General features: G+C 32.6%; 2 protein-coding genes across 2 annotated transcripts; both read right to left on the reverse strand.

The window, feature by feature from the left end:
• Positions 1–886: 886 nt before the first annotated feature.
• LOC124533059 lies at positions 887–3076 on the reverse strand. Its single transcript, XM_047108227.1, has 3 exons — positions 2942–3076; positions 2075–2126; positions 887–1830 (listed from the first exon to the last, which is right to left on the reverse strand). Exons 1-3 carry the CDS (start codon positions 3074–3076, stop codon positions 887–889), a joined length of 1131 nt encoding a protein of 376 aa, XP_046964183.1.
• A 6857-nt stretch (positions 3077–9933) lies between these two features.
• On the reverse strand, positions 9934–11985 carry LOC124532796. Its single transcript, XM_047107872.1, has 5 exons — positions 11857–11985; positions 11297–11491; positions 10855–10964; positions 10602–10766; positions 9934–10148 (listed from the first exon to the last, which is right to left on the reverse strand). Exons 1-5 carry the CDS (start codon positions 11951–11953, stop codon positions 10065–10067), a joined length of 651 nt encoding a protein of 216 aa, XP_046963828.1. The 5' UTR covers positions 11954–11985; the 3' UTR covers positions 9934–10064.
• Positions 11986–20352: the final 8367 nt, after the last annotated feature.

The following is a 20352-nucleotide window of genomic DNA, read 5'->3' on the forward strand; positions in this document are numbered from 1 at the left end:
CAGCCTTCCTTGGAGTTGAAATTTGCTTCATACAATTTTTTTTCAAATTCGGTTCAGTGGTTTGCATTTTTATTAATGTTTTTTGTTTTTTTAGGTAATTGAATATTAATTAATATCAAGTGGTGGGTGTAAAACATCTATTGTCTTTTTTAAAGGATTGTAACTATTCGAGACTGTAACGTCTTGACTACATAGTACTAAATCTAGAATTTTATTTTTGGAATTATATATTAGGTTACATTGGTTAAAATTATTCAATGATATAAAATCAATTAAGAAGCTCTTGATATGACAATTGTTATAGTTGTCGGGTATAGCAAAAGAATCTTCTTTAGAAACATTCCAATAAACATCGCTTAGGTTAAAATCCCCAACAATAAGTGTGCATTCATGACTGTGACAGTAATCCTGGAAAACTTTGTTTGTATTTTTTGTGAATGCGTCCAGCAACTCACGTTTAATAGGTGGTGGTAAATATACTGCACAGATATTAATAATTACTGGCTTTAAATCTACGGTTAACCAAATATCTTCACAGTCACTTTCCCATTCAAGTATCCTTTGTGACGTGAACATCTTAGATATAGCTATTAAGACACCTCCACCTGTCTTTTTATGTTTGCTTAGGGCAGAGCTTTCGCGGTCACGTCTGTATACGATGTAATTGTCATCAAAAAGTTCTCCCGTGAATAGACTGCTATTTAACCATGTTTCAGTAAATATTATAATATCATAATTCATCGCTAGTATTTCTTGACGTACCTCATTAATACTTAACCTTAAACCTCTAACATTTTGGTAATAAATTGATATAGAATCGAATTTTAATAGATAAATTATTATAAACATGTCTTTAATACAGTGTGTTGCATATACAAAAGGGCACTTAAATCAATGTGGACAGTGTTTCAATGTTCCTTATGAATTTGTATTCGGATGTTTCAGTTTTCCGCATGTAGATATTGCCTCCTCTGACCCAAACAAATCGGTACTTTAATTCTTTGGCTTTTAACCGTGCTGCTGCATGGAGAGATTTCTGCGTCGGAGAGAGATGCTCAACCACGTAGATTGGCTTCGGATCGCCTCGTATTCCAATATGGTTGGTATTCATTTTTTCGGAGTTGTTTTTCGCTTTTTTGTTGAAGTTAATAGATGCTGCTAGGAACTCATCCCGGATTCTTGGACTGCTAAACTTAATTAAAATAGAACGTGGCCTCGGACTGTTATTCTGAAGCTTTGCGACTCTCGTGCAGTAGTGTATATCGGACTCATTCAATTTATAGTTTGTGGTTATTGCTATTTGCTTTACAAGAGTCATCAGGTTTTCATTCTTGTGCTCAGGTACGCAGTGGATTTCTACATTCATCGAGCGTGAATGTTGTTCTATCTTTACCAAACGTGCTCCTAATTCATTCACCGATGTTTGTAAATTCTTGCACTCGGTCTCCAATGTCTGAATAACCTTTTCCTTCGCTGATATTTCCTTCTTTAAGTCTTCGTATTGTTGTTCTATAAAGTTCATCGAGTCTGTAACTTGCACCAATTGATCTAGCACTTCTTTAGTTTTAATGTTCAGTTGAGACATTATATTAGTTTTAAAATTTTCTAAAGTATTGACTAGTTCTTCCCTAATAGCTCTGCGAACATCAGCAAGTGTCAGGGAGTGTGATTCGCCATCATTTGAATCATGTGTTTCCTGTTTTCGTCTAAGGGTGATATTATTTTGAAGTTCTTGATTATTATCTGGGAAAGATCTCACGGGTGTGCTGGTGTTATCAGTTCCAGGACGAGGTCTATTACATGATGGGCAAAGCCATGTAGATTTGAAATCTTCAGATAAATTTTTATACAGTGTAGTAGTAATAACCGTTATATACCGGTATAGTGGTACCTCTTCTTACACAGTTGGCATTTTAAGATTTCATTTGAATTTGTTAGGCGGTTACAGCACTCGAACTTATTTTTATTAAGTGCATTTTTTGCTTGATCGGCCATAGTTTATTTTTATAGTTGTACCGAAAAGAAAAACAAAAATAAAATACCTTAATAAACATGGGTTTGATGAGGCGCGAACCGTGATCTATTACATGTGAATTCAATGCTTCATACCAAGACGCCAGCGTTCGCTGATTATGTTTCGTCAAATAGTTACTCATATATTGGCTGTTATGCGAATTGATAAGAATGCCTTTTGTTTGTTGCTTTGCAATGATATTGTTTTATTTTTACACTACCGGCACTTAAACACTATTAAGGAAGATTGAAATTTTATAAATTTATTGCTTCATTGTAGCGGTTCGTTACTGTCTGTTATTGTTTATATGTTTTATTGCACTTCACAAATACATGTTAGTGATTATATACAGTCACTTATTTTGTTTTGGTATCACTAGATCTTGAGTTCAGTTATAAGATTTAACTTTTATCACTAATTTATCGATAATTTGTGTAATTGATGACGAGACAACATTTACCACAGAGTGTCCTTTTGCAATTTACACATTTAGTTAGACTATCACAACTTTTTCCTCTTTTAAATAATTTAAATAGAATATTTTAGCAGGAGCAAGTGTATCCGTGACGTATGACGTGACCTGCTGTGTTATTCTTTACGAAGTCACTCGTTGAATGAGAAGGGACTTCCGTTGATAAGCTATTATGATGCGTGTTTTAATTAAATGTCAGAAATCGAGTCATTACTAAGCTGAATCTCAGATTCAAGGGTTTGACTATTAGACCCAAAACGGACCCAAGTTTTTCACGTTAAAAGAAAGCTCAAAACCAAGTTATTGATTTTTAAAAACGTCCATAGATGGTGGCATTCACTTTCCATCAGGTGAGCCTGAAGTATATATAGTGACGCATAACACTTTTTAGCATTACACGAATTCATTCTGCCGGTTTTAATTCGATAAAATTGGATAAAAGCTATCTTCCTTACCAAAAATTTCGGGCCGATATTCTTGTTGTTATCTAATATGTTTTTATAAGCGCTCAAATGATCGACTAGAGCGTTGGCAAGCTTCGCGTCGTGTTCTTCATTGCCGCTGTGTGATACAACAGAAAAACTATCCATTGTTCTCCTTAATAACCTCATACGAATCCACAATATTTCGAACATTAAGATGGCGGTGATATGACTCAAATTTAGCGACGTTAACATTAGTAGAAAGCCCCAAATCAGACGGTTGACAAACTCGTTTGGAAAAGTGATTAATAATGTTGTCCGTACGATACGAAATAAAATAACAAATGTGAACGTGACAAATGAAAAGAGAACTTTAAAATTTTCTTCTTCGACAAACGTTGAGTTATGTATTTTGCCTATTCCTTCCATGTAGTCGAAAAAATATTCGCCGTCGGTTAGAACTGATACTAAATTTGTGAAAATAAAAGGTACAAGGTTTAAGATAAGCGGCATATTTAGGTAATTTTGCTTTAATAATAAATACATATGATCACATAAATACGTTAGTATGATTGCAAAAGTAAAACAATAGATCTTAGCGATAACAGTAAAGGCTAAACACTTGTGGACTTTCGAATATAATCCAAAAAGCAGACGAGTGTACATGATTATATTTATCATAGTGTAATGTTTCTCCGGCAACGTGTCAGAGATTTGAATATCCATTGTGGGAAAACCTCTCGGACCACTAGTTCTGATACGACAATGTTAATAATGACAAAACCGGCCCTTTTATTGTCATGAATATCTATCAACACAATTTATTGTTCATTTCAACTGTCAATATCATACAACCAACTTACAGTCACGACATTATATTATTTATATTATATGCCCATGTATTTTTATAAAAATTAACTCTTTAACTGATTATCCATGAGAATTAAAAATAGTACAAATTATATCCGCGTGGAATGGTGGAAAGACTGCCAGTAGTGTTATACTTCAGTGTTTGTCTGTAATGACGCAATAACTTAATTTGATTCAATCTTTCAGGCGATGATTAATATTATAAACTTTATATACAAATAACACTGAAAGTTACACTTACTTAAATTAATATTTAAAATTAAAGTAGTTTCGTATAAAAAATAAAGCAATCTATTCGATGGATGAATGCTAAATGTAGATAGGTACTAGTTAATTATTAAAATATTACATTTGAATACATTTACAAATAGCATAAGTGTTAAACTGATTACTTTTACAAAAATAAACGCGATTGGTAGTGATGGAATAACAGATTTGGAAAATCATGTTTTTAAAAGTTTATTAATGTTTACGCAAGCAAGCTATGAATACTAGAATCTGAAAACAAAATAAAATATAAACTAATTATAAATTCGCTTGCAAGTTAGCAGGTTCACCTGCGACTTGACCCACGCGAAATTTATAAAATTTTACCTATATTTTAATGTGCAATAAGATAGTAAACACGAATCCATCCTGTTTAGGGCCTTGAGGGATATAATGAAAAAATACGTAGCCTTGGTCCTTCATTCATCATCAAAATACGTAGACTCAAACTATTTCCATTCCAAATTTTATCTAATCCCTCGGCTAAAATACCCAGGTAACAGACAGAGTTATTTTAACAAGTATAATATACATTAAAGATAGTAACATGAAATACTAAAATCCTTCTAATATTATAAATGCGAAAGCTAGTGAGGATGGCTGTATAGATCTTCGTTACTCCTTCACACAAAAACTATTGAACTATTTACTATGTCATTCGGGATCTTATTAAAAGTTTTACTCGATTTTTATTTATTTTTTTAGCAGAGTGTACCATTAGCAGAACACTATCAACTCTTGACGCTTTTTTAAGCTTTTTCTTAAATTGAAGAAATCTTTCATATTGGTGCAAATTATATATTTTTTTCTATTTGGCGCACTTGTGTCATCAGCTATATTAATAAGAAATAAAATATTAAAATATATAATACTTAATTATCACATTCAAGGCGTTATTAGCATAGAAATAAATTCAGATTACCTCATCATAAGCTACAAAATTTATCACACCAGATAAACGAATAGGTAGGGTACTCCTAATAAATAATTTAAAATGACAATGATAACGTGATGTTTACTTCATTTACCTCACTATTTATGTATACAGTATTCAATATAAATAAAATTTTATACGCACAATAAAACAAAATTGCATTAAATTTTTGTCATTAAAAGCAAATCAATTCGAATTCGTTGGGTATAATATTACTTGATTTTCCTAGTTTTAGTGCCATGCGCTATTATACCTTCGGGCTACAGCTGAATTCTGAGTCTTCTCGTCACGCCACGTCACGCAAAATTCCTCACGTTAGAATTGTGCTGTTCGGAGCTAGGCACTACTTTTCTTTCCTATATGGGGTAAAAATTGGAACATTCCTTTGTACCACCGTTTACATCAGGTATGATATCTGTCCCCCTTGTCATGGTAACCTATCCATTATCTGGCTGCTTGTAAACTGCAATTATCCGCAAATCTAGGAATGCCTTTATAGGATCTTTCTTTCTTTTCCCAGGAACAATGCAATTAGTTGGTTATTGAATCTATGTGTATCACCTAAATATAATAAATTCTGGTGTTTCACAATGCTGAGTTCAATCAATGACCTGATGCAAATCAACATTCACTGCTTTAAGTACGATAATACCATAGACACTGTATACACCGGCCGAGCATATATTACGGAACAAAGTTGTGTCTGAAATCAAGTCTTTGTAAAGACAGTCTCGTACTAATTTCTTTTTTTTTAAATTATTTATGTCATGTTTCATGATACACAGATAGTGTATTGCCCATCGGTAAAAAATTTTGTCAATCGATATATAGAATAACTATTTTAGTATTATATTCAGTTGCACTGTAATTATAGTTTTTCCTGATACATTCTAATAACTACTATTTGCTTAGTGGTTGAAATCTATCATCAACATTATTCAATACAAAGTATTTTAGTACAACTCAATTAATGGTCGTTATTTGCCCTAAATTAAAAACACAAGGATATTTTAATTATAATTAAAAGAATAACCGTTTTCACGGATTTTAAGGTTTCGCTTGATTGAATTGCAAAACCACAATCGTGTATGAGATAAAAACGCTGAGGATAGTCAGCAGTAGCGACGAGTTGACGGCGAACAGGCGCCAGACGGTGAACTTCACTGGACGAAGTTCCAGGAATTTTATTCCATCCAAAATTGTATTCCGTAGTTCATAGTCTGAAAAAGGAAGTGAATTTGTAATATCATGGACTTCAGAATTTACAACCTTTATCTTTTCCACATAAACGTTGGATTCAAGTGAAAGTCATATATTTTTTTCTGAACCGTTTTTCAAGACCTAGCTGCTTTTTGTATTTACAAACTTGATGATTAAAATATCGTTTGCGCCTTAACAAACTTACTGTTGCATATCCTAGAATGATTGGCCAGTATATTTTTTATCTTTTTCGCTTCTGCGCTGGCTAACTCTCCAAATGCAGTCGGAATACAAAATAAAAAGATATTAAGTACTAATTCAGTTGTCATATTAATGGATGCCTGTAAATAAAACATGTTTTGAATAGCTGATAATGAAACTGTAGTGATTTTAGCAGTATTTGAGGATTTTGCCGTATCGAGTGAAAATATACTGTCAGGAGACGGCCAATACTTACTTGAAATTGTGAACCCTTACTAATAAAGTCTGCGAAAATTAGCAAAACTAAGAAACAAATCGGCAAGTGTAACAACATCTGAAAAGTTCAAATTTTACTCTATTATATTGACAAATATTAAAATACCGAAAAGTAAATATTAAGCAAAAGAATAATATATTAATTAATGTAAAAATCAAAGATTTCAATGTGCAAGTATTAAAACGGATTAAATTTCAGTATCCAAACGGATACATGTAACGTGTGAATATGACCTGTGCTTATCCGGACTATTTGACTCCATAACCATTAATATTCGACTACATAATATGCTAACTGATATCTGTATACGATAACTGTCGCCATCCCCTTACCAATAATTTCGCTGCGTGGCCGATATTTTTCTTATTATCTAATATATTTTTATAAGTTACCAAATGCTCCTTTAAGATCGTAGTGACCACAGAAACTTGTTCTACGTTGTCAACACATGATGTGCTAGAAAAACTTTCCATTCTTTTTCGCAGCGATTTTAGACGAATACACAATATTTCAAACATTAGGATCCGGGTCATGTGACTTAGATGTATTGATAGTAGCATTAGGAATTCGAATTCAAGCTGTCTTCCGTAATAATCGTTATTCAAAATCAATAATTTGACTACACGAGCAATGCGATACAAAAAAATTAAAATAAAGAAAACAAAAGAAAAATGTGCTTCAAATTTTTCATCTCTACCAAATCCCAAATGATCAACTTTGTCAAAACCTTTTAAGTATTCGAAGAAATATTCGCCGTCGGTCAGAACTGATACTAAGATCAAGAAATTAAAAATAAACATCTTTGTGAGAAATGGTATGTACAAGTTTTCTTGCTTTAACTGAAAATATCGATCCTTACAGAGATAGGTTGCAATGATTGCAAAAGTGACGCAATAGATCTTGGCAACAACAGTAAAAGCTAGACTGTTGTGGACTTTCGAATACAATCCAAAAAGCAGACGAGTGTACATGATTATATACATCATAGCATTATGTTTCTTGGGCAACGTATGAGAGACTCGAATATCCATTATGGAAAAAACCATTCAGACTAGTAGTTCCGACGCGACAATTTTAATAATGATAAAAACAGGCGCTTTTTGTGGACATGAATATTTTCAATATAATTTACTATTCATTTTAACCATCTCCTAGGGTATAGGAGAGATAAGGTTTTAAATTTGGACACTTGTTTTTTTTTTTTAATAGTACGATATCTTTTTACAAGAAAATCCTCCGATTACTAAAATCCTGAAAGTTTATTAACGCACAAATTACAAAAACGATTATTAAAAGATTGTAGACAAATGACTAAGCATTGATTTGTTAAGTCTATTTTATTAGAAACAATTAATTTGATACGGCGGGGCACACTTTTCTTAGATTAGATTGTTAAATTTTTAATTTAAAACATGTTAGTGAGGGCATTTACTTTGATACTTTTGTATATCTGACAAAAGACTAATAATTTTTTTAATTGCTATAATTTTACCGACTGAGATGGCCAAGTAGTTAGAGCGTGTGCATCTTAACCGATTATTTCGGTCAAACCCAGGCAATCACCTATAGCAACTATATATATGTGCTTAATTTGTGTTTATAATCTATCTCCTGCTCGGCGGCGAAGGAAAACATCGTGAAGAAACGTGCATGTGTCTAATTTCATCGAAATTCTGCCACATGTGCATTCCACCAACCCGCAATGTAGCAGCGACTTGGAATATGTTCCAAACCCTCTCCTTAATGGAAGAGGAGGCCTTAACCCAGCAGTAGGAAATTTACGGGCTGTTATTTAACTTTTACTTTATACACCGACTGAACACTTAGTGATACGAATTCAACATACAGGCGATTGTTTCATGCCAAGAAACAATGCTTGTATATTTCTATTCAATAAGTAATTTTTTTATTTTGTTGGAAAGCCTTCCTCGCTGGAAAGTTCCAAACCTTCTCCTTAAAAGGAGAGGATGCTCTAGCCCAGCAATGGGAAAATTTCAGGCTGTTAATGTAATAAATGTAATGTAAAACCGCGGTACGCGTTTCCCTAGAACGAACTCTGGTACACCGGATATTTATTAAAAAAACCAGGATCGCTTTCACGTGCTACCGTGGATGTTCAAAACTCAGGGTTAATGTTCGACAGTGTAATTACCACTTAAATCAAGTAAGTAATGTATTAACTATTTACTTTCCTTCACTTCTAATTAGTAAATTTCACTAATACCTAATATCTACGACTTCTTTACATAGTATAAAGCAAAGTCACTTTTTCTGTCCCTATTTCCCTTTGTACGCTTAAATCTTTAAAACTACGCAACTGATTTTGTTGCGGTTTTTTTTAATAGATAGAGTTATTCGAGATGAAGGTTTTTGTATATAATACATAGACAATATAGTTACTTGGTGGTAGGGCTTAGTGCAAGCCCGTCTGGGTAGGTACCACCCACTCATCAGTTATTCTACCGTCAAATAACAGTACTCAGTATTGTTGTGTTCCGGTCTGAAGGGTGAGTGAGCCAGTGTAACTACGATCACAAGGGACATGACATCTTAGTTCCCAAGTTTGGTGGCATATTGACGATGTAAGGAATTGTAATATTTCTTACAGTGTCATTGTCTATGGGTGATGGTGACCACTTACCATTAGGTGGCCCATATGCTCGTCCGCCAAACTTTATACAAAAAAAAAGTAACACTGATAATTTTAAAAGTTTCTAATGTAATGTCGTAAATTTATAATTTTTTTTTGTCCTTACATTACATACATAACCCTAATGGATAGAACAAAATATGCCTTTTTTACCAATGTATTTTTACAAACGATTTGAATTAACGAAACGGCAAAGTTAAAAATTTCTGCGGAATTTTATTATAAAAACGGATACCTTGCCACAAGAAAGATTTATTGACTTTGTGAGTCGGAAACTTGGCGTTATAAGCTTATCCTTACTTTTAGTGCATATACAATGATTATCGCTGATTTTATCAAAGTGATCAATGTCACTGTGAATATACATGATATTGTAAATATATTGCGACGCAACAGTGAGTATTCCTACTTTGTTAAAAACATCCCGAAGAGAGTCTCTAGCTCCAAGATTATAAATAGACCGGATTGCTCTCTTTTGTAAAATTTGAGTAGAATTTTTAGAAAAACCTTAGACATTAATACATATCTTTTAACGATGTTATAGATTTTTATGAATTAAAAAACAGTAATAAAACAACGTAGAATATAAAAAAATACATTTTATTTTTTATTTTCTCTGAATAACATTACCTTTCAATAATTATTTAATTTTTTTTTAAAACACAAACATTCATCCAAATTTATAATAACTCTGGTCACATTGTTCAATCCAAACATATGAACATCTTCGTATAGAGTTCAATAATGAAAATTCAAGTCAATAACTGTGTGCATATTTCTTCCATCGATTTTTTGTAAACTGTATTAGTAACAAGCTGTACGTAGTTACAAAACTAATGGTCTAAAATATATAAAAATATTTTTAATATATATGTAGAAAATAAATATTTCAAAACATTTAATGATTAACTTAAAAACATTTTTAATGATTTTTATTGGAATTCAACATTTGTTATCTATATCATACATATATTTGATGCGGTTTTTTTAATTGATGGAGTGATTCGAGAGGAAGGTTTTTGTATACGTGGACAATATAGTAAAGAAACACTGATCATTTAGACATTCTCTACTATATTTAGTATCAGCATGGCTCCCGTGTGATGTCGGGTCGGGTCGGATCTTTCTTAGAACTACAAACTTCCTATTCGAAATCTTGGAAAGGTTAAATAGATCCAAACGTTTTAAGTTATAAAGCATATTTATCTAAATACAGATCATATAAAGATTTAATTACTTGGTGTTGTTTCTTGACTTACATTAGTTAAGTCTATAAAAGCCATTTTAAAAGTACCTTAATAAAAAGTATTCGCTGTACTGTGAACATTCCCAGTGGCGATATACTTGGCTGGTTCAGAAGGAGTTGTTTGAACAACAGGTCCAGTTTCAGAGGGATGGACTTCCCAGCAGGCGTCAAGTTATGTATGAGCTTTGTCAGAACTATTTGTATCTCAGTCACCTGAAAAGAAAATTTCGTTATTATTAAACAAGGCCAAAGACATGAAGAGGCAAGTCGTTCTCAGACGATATACTTCATTTAATATTACCTCCGCCTGTATTTGGTGCCAAGGTTCGATAAATAGCAAAATTGTAACCAAAAATTTTGCACACCAAATCAACTGAAGAATAATGTTTATTCGTTGATGAGTTTCCCCTGCTACGAAACACAAAAGAGATTATCCAATTTTTCATAATCTACATTAATATTGTGAATGTGAAAGTAACTCTTTCTGTCTGTATGTTCACGAGCAAACCGCTGAACCGAATTGGTTGAAATTTGGTATGAAGCAAACTTGAACTCCAAAAAAGGACATTGACTACTTTTTTGCCTGACACACGACAACCAATCTAACGCGAACAAAGCCGCTGGCGACAACTATTATTATATAAGAAATAAAATCATTTCTTTAATCAAAAAAGGATTTATATTTTTTTAATGATCAACGTTAAAGGTGAATCAATAAATACCGTAGTAATAAAATAACATACTGAATAGAATAAAAACGTCAATTAAATTGATGAAGTTGAACATTAACAGCAGAGTGTTCGCTGAGAATATTATAAAGAGGACAGCGCTGTGTGACGCGTTCAGTTGCTTGACTAAACCGCAAATAGACACATATCCTTTCGTTAGATCGCTGACACGTTGACACACTGAGCGACATGTAGACGCTGAAACAGGTTCTGAAACAAAATTTACGCAATAATATAATAGATATTGGACAACATGTATGTGACATTACTCTGATCCAAATGTAAGTAGCTAAAACTTGTGCTACGGACAATCAGAAATAACGAAGGTACCACAAACACACAGACACAAGACAACTAATGATACATACACTACATCGACTAGACCGGAAATTGAACCCGGGACCTCGGAGTGGCGTATTCACGGCAACCGATGTACACACTACTCGACCTCGGAGGTCGTTTAAATTAAGGCTTAAAGATTATTATTATTATTGCTTTTCTATGCCGGCTGGCCAATTTGGCCTGAATTCTCATTTATTTCTTTAACAACTTTACTGGCAGATTTTGTTATTCACCGTAATGTATTTCCTCGTTCAAGTGCTTTAATTTCGTAGTTATGGTCTGCAGCACACAGTGGACATCGAAATTAATGAACATAATCTCCAATTCCATCAGCAATAATTTATAACGTTCGATATTAAAAATAAACTTCAACAATTCCAATAGCACTGAAAGAATTTCACGAAATTAATTTTTTATATATATTTCAAATCAATAATTTCAGTCAATACAATGATGAATAACATAAACTCACATCTTGTTGGATTAAAATTGACATATTTGCTTAAAATAATCATTGCAGTGTATACAGTTAAAGACACCGAAGGAATCTTAATAAAGAACCTTTTGTTGCGATCCATGTCGCTGTTGCCATTAATCTCGTTGTTTATCTAAAATACATATTATCTTAATTTTAATACATAGGGGGTGACATAATGTGGCGCTTGTTGTAGGCTCACTTAACATATTAACAATTCCACAACCGGTGACAAAACATGTGCAATTTTTCATATTTGTAGACTACAAAATAAAAAATATGTACATAAATATGCACTAAATAGTAATAAAAATAATTGCGTATTCAACATATTTTTTCAGATTCCTAAGTTAAATGAAATAAAAAATATAAGACCAGTTAAAAGTCGATTTACGATTATATAACTTAGTTATAGTTATTGTTATATTTGGAGTCGGTGTCAGCCACGGGCACGCGCCTCAACAATCAAAAAAAAAGAAGCCATACGAGCCCCTTGATCCAGTATATTATAAAAGGTAATTTGTAAAAAACATATTTCTTAAAGTATTCTCATATTGTTTTTTTATAGATATACTGTAGGGTTTTCTTGGTTGACACAGACTCCAAATATAGCAATAATTTTCATAATGTCGTACATCAAATTAAAAGTTAAAAGTATCTATACTAATTTTATAAAAAAGTGAAAGTAACTCTCTATCTGTCAGTCTGTCTGTCTGTCGCTTCACAACTAAACCAATGAATCTAATTTGATGAAATTTGATATGAAACAAACTTGAACTGCAAGGAAGGATACTTATTTACCTAACCTACCTACAGTACAAACAACCCCTAAAACACGAGCAATGCTGTGGACAAAAACTAGTTTACCATAAAAATACTAATGAAATTTCGGTATAGATAGTTTTAAATGTCATTAGATGTGGCTCGACGCGAATGAACTTTTCACAGCTGTCATATTTAAAAAATACCTTTCAAATATATAAGATGTGAGAATAATATGACTCTCCAATGCAATCCTCCACAATATTTACAGTATTCTAGGAATTAACGCAATTATTGTAAATTAAATAAAATAATACTTTATTTAATGCAACTGAATGTTTGATGTTTTCTTTCATCCGGACGACGCCGGTGTAAGAAAAAAATCCATTTGCTATTATTATTACTGATATAATGCAGACTTTTCCGACGGGAATTATTTCATATTCGAAAAGATATATCAAGATTATTGCAATGCCACACATATCTGAAAACAAGAGACATATTTTTATTTCATACAATTTCATCGTCATCATTAATACATCTATAACAAAAAGAAATACCGACTCCAAACAAAACACTATTTCAAAACCAATTAATAGACATTAAAAATAAAAAAAATATTGCGTATTCAAAATGTCATTTAGAGTTTTCCTAAGTAAAATGAAATGAAAACTATTACACTACTTAAAATATTATATAATGTCGTTACAATTATTTATTGTTATATTTGGATCGTCGTATCTTTCTTTTGCCGGTGTCAGCCACGGGCAAAAGAAAGATACGACGGGATACGAGTCCCTTGATTGACACGGCATACTGTCATATAAAAGGTCATTTGAAAAAAGCGTATTTCTTAAAGTACTGACAAAGTGGCTGACACATAATGGCCAGTACCTAATTAATTATTCATCGTATAGTACATATTTCTTAATTATTTTTAAGACTATAGTCAGAAATTGACACTAAAATAACTAGTGATTAATAAAAGAATTACTAAAAAGTATACATAGATGCTCAGTTATTATTTCATAAAATACACTTACGGATACACAGACTAAAAATGCAGCTGTAAATAGCAATCGACGTGGACACGGTCGCAGTGTATCCTGAACGGTCTCGTGCCAGGTGTAGCGGAGCAAGCCCCAGCGCTCGTGATAAGCGTAACACGAATACCAAAGAGGCTGGCACTCTGTATGATCTACTTTCCATATTTTATTTTATTTCTCGAGCGCTCTCTTCAGATTAAACTATTCATTCCGTTTTTATTATTAACACAGCTAAAAAGAACATGACTGTCACTTAAGCCATTACAAACATTCTAAATACATTATTATTTGATCAATCATGATTTGTGTTCAAAAAACTAGCTCGTTTAACGTTTTGATTATCTTTTGTATTTACGGGGCGATGTAATGTTGTGTATTGGGGAAAAGCACGATAGTGAATGACTTCATTTAAATTATTTTACTCATTCGATTACTCAAAATAAAACAAACAATGAGAAAGTTAATTCAAATTTCAGGCTTGATTTGAATGATAATTATATTACCGAACATTATTCCCGAGTTTTTAGAGTGATGGAAGAAACCAAAAGACTGGCGAGTCACGCTGATGACTCTGACTGAAGTTTGACCTAATCTGTAGAACTCCTAGTGCTTGAAAATGTACTGACTGCCCATCACATCTAAACCAAACTACACGTTGAATCTAAAAATGCAAGCATATTTGCTTTGCATTAATCTATATAAATCTATATTAATATTATAAATATTTAAAAAGTAACTCTGTCTCTCTGTCTGTCGTTATTTCACGAACAAACCGCTGAACCGAATTTGATCATATTTGGTATGAAGCAAACTTGAACTTCAAGAAAGGCCATTTTTTGCCTAACATATGACAACCAACATCATTAAACACGAGCGAAGCCGCGGGCGGCTACTCATCATGACATATTCTAAAGTACACCTTTTATAAGATCTAGACGGGCCTAGCAGGTTCAGTTACAATTTATTGTAACGTAATAATAAATCTGTGTACACGAGGTTAGCTATTATTTCGTATCGATTTTGTGCAGTCATATATGTATTTACATAATTTACTTACTGTAATTGTGTGATTTTTATGATAAAAGACGCATTAGTAACATAATGATAGACTTTTTAAAAATAACAAAGTTACCTTCACGAATGTGCTATACTCGTACATTATTAAAAATATATTAATTTTATTTTATAATTTCCTTTTGTTCAGTTGGTTAAGATTTCTTTTTGAGAAGCAAATTTCATTTTAAGCTACAGCACACCGATCAAAATAACAACCGGATATATTAAAGACTAGCTGACCCGGCAAACCTTGTACTGCCATAATCGAAATGCTTAAATTGGTCCAAATGTGATGTGCATAGAAACCATTGCACGCAGCGAAACCGGTGAAATAACTGATACTTACATTAAAAGCGACACTGTCAATAACTTTTTCTATATTTTCAATGACACAGGAATCATGAGGTTGCCTGATAAATTGCCATGTCGCTATGATTAAGTCCTCATAACATAAAGTTTGCAAAACCATTTAGTGAAAATTGGCTATACCATAAGTTTTAATTTGAAACTCATTTACAATACAAATCAATAAAATATCACTAAATACAACACAGGTAAAATATAGGTGGTCAAGTTTTATTATATATTATATATTTTTAAAATATTGTGTACTTTATATTGCTGAAAATAGTCACGTCACAACTATTAGATACTTACAAAACAAAGTTTGTCTAAAATACTGGCTATTTAAAAGTTTTCATATTGATATTGACACACACACAGTAACGATACACTCTGTTAATCAATTTAAAGCTTTCTGATAAACTAATTTTTTTTGTTTTGTTTTGTGGTGACCACGCGACGTATAGTCCATGCGCGAAACAGGGAAACTCCAAGTTGATTCCTCAAACTTCCAACGACTGGCCTTGCGATTTATTTATTGTCATCGCAAATGCCAGGCGCACGGGAAATTAGATCAAATAGGATTAATTATAGATGTTTGAAATCGAATGGTAAATTCGTTGGAATCATTGGTATACGCGGGATCAAGACATCCTTTCCTTTATATTTACCCTTTATGACTGTTGCCTCAATGACGTTTTTCATTATCTTATTTGGAGTGTCTTTACGTGCCGCCACAATTTTGATGATTTTAGGCATGTGTTTAGTTCATTAGCAACATTTTATCGGGGAATAACTGGAAGAGTCTGACGAAAATCACATGACAACAGAATCATGGCCCCACCAAAAATATTTTGGTTGTTACGAAGATCTTTCAACATGCTTTCCAGTGTTTCCACTGATCTTTTAAGGGCCATTGTGCATTCGTACCAAACAATAAATTTGTATATACCTGTAGGATCTTGGCCCTTGTCTTATTTTTGGCGATAGATGAATAAAAATAAAATAAATGATAAGAATGATGTGATAGACAGTAAATATCTGAAGTTAGTTAAAATTAAGTTTTTTTTTGTACCTCCTGTGAATTAATATGTAGTTACAAAGATTTAACTATTCTTTCAATTTGATTTCTGAATAACGGGGGCAACAACAAATGTTTGCAAAATGGGGATTACCCATGTTACAAAAAGATGATTATGGCGTTGATAATGACATCAATACCGAACAGTGATACTTGATGTTTATGGAGCTCTAAACAAAAAACCATCGATGTTAATTGATAACGTCGGTGTTTTTTTGCGACTGGAAGAAATTATTAAATTCGTGGAATAGATATAACGAACTCATATGTAGCTCACCGCATAACGTTATCGATTTGATCCGGAGTTATTGTATGTACCCGCCAAATTAATACATGTGCATGCGGCAATCCCCTTTATTGCCAATCAATGGAGTACATATGGAATCACCTCACCAAATATACATAATCTTACAATTAAGTTCATAATTACTTTCAATTTTTGCCGAAAAACACGTGCTGTAATGTCCATAACATCAGTTGTCGACTGTTCTTCAAATAAATTGTTTTTAATATCATCCCACTGCGGATTACATGTAAATGTAATGAATAGATCCGGTCGACCATTTTTCGTACATTAGAAATTGCGTCTTGTGCATATTCGTTCATATGCCGTGGGCAACCAAAAAATGAAGTTGGCAATATAGTCAGTCACCCGATGTCATTTACATTAGCATCATTCGCTATCGGATCTTGCAAATGAATATATTCTTCGGATCTTAATTTTGCTTGGTTGAAACGATTAACATTAAGACATTCAGTTTCTATTTTGGCATAAATGTCAACGATGTACTGATTATATAGTTTACCACATCTCGAGATATAATTTTGTTTTTGTGGTCGAACCATCAATCGATACGAATAAAAATTCATGGCACTTACTTTTTTCTGTGTATTTAGATATGAAAATAAATGCAAACGCTTAACTTTTAAATGTTTTTTTTTTTTTGGAAATAATAAACTGAAATAAAACGTATTATCTATTGAAACTGGTTGATGTGAATGATTGTACTCATTTTTAATTAATACTTACTTATAATTTGACCGCCCAATTCCCCGTTTAAAAAGTCTCCATTAAAAATGTGATAAATGTAGAACCACTCGATCGATTCTTTGCAAACTTCACATAAACCATCTACTAAATAGTCCAAACAAACCCTGAAAATTTGGTTTGAATAGGTAGGCTCCTTCTTGAGTTATTAAGTGCAATCGAAAAATGCTACTTATTTTTATATATATAGATTCGAAAAATAGATATAACGATGGTTTAATAATGTTAAATCAACTTTAAAACATCAACGTTTTATTGTCTAACATCGAGAATTATAAAAAATCTAAAAAATAAAACTATTTCTAAGGAAAAACAAAGTTGTTGTTTTTATTATATTCCTAGCATTTTTTTTATACTTACTCACCTTCCAAACCTTCCCTGGACTTCCACAAATAATTCAAGACCAAAATTAGCCAAATCGGTCCAGCCATTCTCGAGTTTTAGCGAGACTAACGAACAGCAATTCATTTTTATATATATAGATTTAAAAGGTACATCAATATCACAAATATTCAGCACTTATAAATAAAATATAAAACAAAAAAAAATTAGGACCTGATATGAGTGACAATTACAGATGTACACAACATTCACACAAAGAAAAAAATAAAACTTATTGTCTACCTGTTGAATTTAAGTAATGATTAAAAAAATATATTAAAGAAAAATTTATTGAAAAAAACTTTATTGAATTTAACATTTAAGTCACTCAGAACTATGGCACGGGGATAGACACCTGTTATTAATTCTTAAACTTTATTACTGAATCTATATTCTTAAAATCTAGAATCTTAAAAGTGAGAAAATTTCAAAATGTTTGAACTTAATATTAATCATAGCTTGTTTATATCTGCTTTATTATAAAGTTGGAATTATTTTGCTTTACCTTTAGCTGCTTTGCTTGTTGTAACACCCAGGACACAATGAGGATAATGCTCCATATTTACGGCTGTGACATCTAATGTCATTAAGAGAAGATCTTTGATTATTGGGAATAGTGAGACACATATTTTGCAGAGGTAACTTATTGCAAATTTGACTTCTATCAGAAGCCAGACGAAGAAGGATTCATAAAAAGTGGAAAACATGATTTATATAAGAAATAAGAGGAACCGAATAGGAGAAGAGGAGGGTATGCATACATGTTTTCATATGAAAATCACTATTGTCTTTAAATTCAATAAATAATATTTAAGACTATTATGGAGCAACCACAAATAACTATATTTGTTATAATTTTGCATCACAAAAAACTAAAGAGCATTATTGATAGTTTAAATATCGAAGACAAAAATATTTTATCTGATTTAAAATGGAATATAAAAAGAATGAGACACTTGACAATATCACGAATCGTAATTTTTTTATAATTTTAGAGCTGTTTGGTACTCAATCAGTGTCGTGTACAGAAAATGGCCCACTAGCGTTAGTGCTGCGCATTTCAAGAATAATCGGCGTTGCTCATTTACGCTTCGTACCACTCAACAAGGAGTACAGAGTTTCTGTGTGCCCCTGCTGCGTGTTTCACCTGTACATATATCTCGTTTGCATACGTAAGTTTTACCTTCTATAGCTTATGATATCCTGTTGTTTTGCACAATAGTAATTACTAAAGTTATAATTTTGCACATGATCTTTGGTCACGGATAAAATACTGAACGCTAGCGATATCATTTCATATTGAAATGATATCGCTAGCGTTCAGTATTTTATCAGATTAGTAATATTGTTGTTGGATGCTCTAATGTTTTACTTTAAAAATTTTAATTCTGTAAAAAAAATATTGTTGATTTAGGGTGACAGACATGCAAAGATAGATGGGATGTTACTAACACTGCCGATAACATCGACTATGTAAGAAGTATGAACCATCGTTATCATCATCACCCTGCCCTTATCGAAATTTACTTGGGGTCGGCGCAGCACATCTTCTTCTTCCATTCTTCCCTATCTGACGTGATCTGACATTCAATATTCTTACCAGCCTTAACGTCTTTCAATCAGTCCATCTATCGTTTCATGGGTCGTCCGTTCCCTCTATATCCATACACGTATCCACGTTCATGCTCAAGACAGAGAAATATAAGCCATTAATAGCAAAACTGCATAAGTACTTTGGGAGCTGATATGATATATCCCTTGTAGTTATGCTGGCTCAGTCAAATTGCTGCTTGTCAGTAGAATACCTGATCGTTGGTTATAAACTTAGGCAGGCTTAACACTTGCAGCCCTACAAGAACAATAACAACAGTCTGTAAATTTCCCACTGCTGGGCTAAAGCCTCCTATGCCTTTGAGGAGAAAGTTTGGAACATATTACACTACGTTGTTCCAATGCAACCCGCATGTAATACCCGTGTGTAATACACATGTGGCAGTATTTATATGAAATTAGACACATGCTGGTATCCTCACGATGTTTTCTTTCACCGCCGAGCACGAGATGAATTATAAACAAATTGAGCACATCTACAATCAGTGGTGCTTGCCTGGGTTTGAAGTCGTAATCATCGGTTAAGATGCACGCTTTCTAACTACTGGGATATCTCGGCTCATGCCGCCCCAACGTTATCGACAAAAAGTGAAGTGTGCTTTTGTTTTCAGTACTAGTATCAGTAATTTCTTATGCACACGATTACTCCCTTGACGATACAAAACGAAGTATTCGCACGCTACTGGGTTTATCAGATTTATTCTTTAAAGTTGATTTAATACTATCGAACGCATTAGTGATAGTCGCAGTATTCAATATGAGGAATAGGATGGTAAGTTTTTTATAACTGTGATTTAATAATTGTAAGTTTGCCATATCAAAAAAAAAAAAACAATAATAAACAAGAAGAATTACTGAATTTGAAAATTTGAAGCTGGTTTTTTATATGAATTCAATTATACTCGACTGATTTCAATTATAGCCAAT

This window comes from Vanessa cardui, chromosome 10 (assembly GCF_905220365.1).
Source record: "Vanessa cardui chromosome 10, ilVanCard2.1, whole genome shotgun sequence".
In the NCBI taxonomy this organism is placed as follows: Eukaryota; Metazoa; Arthropoda; class Insecta; order Lepidoptera; family Nymphalidae; genus Vanessa; species Vanessa cardui.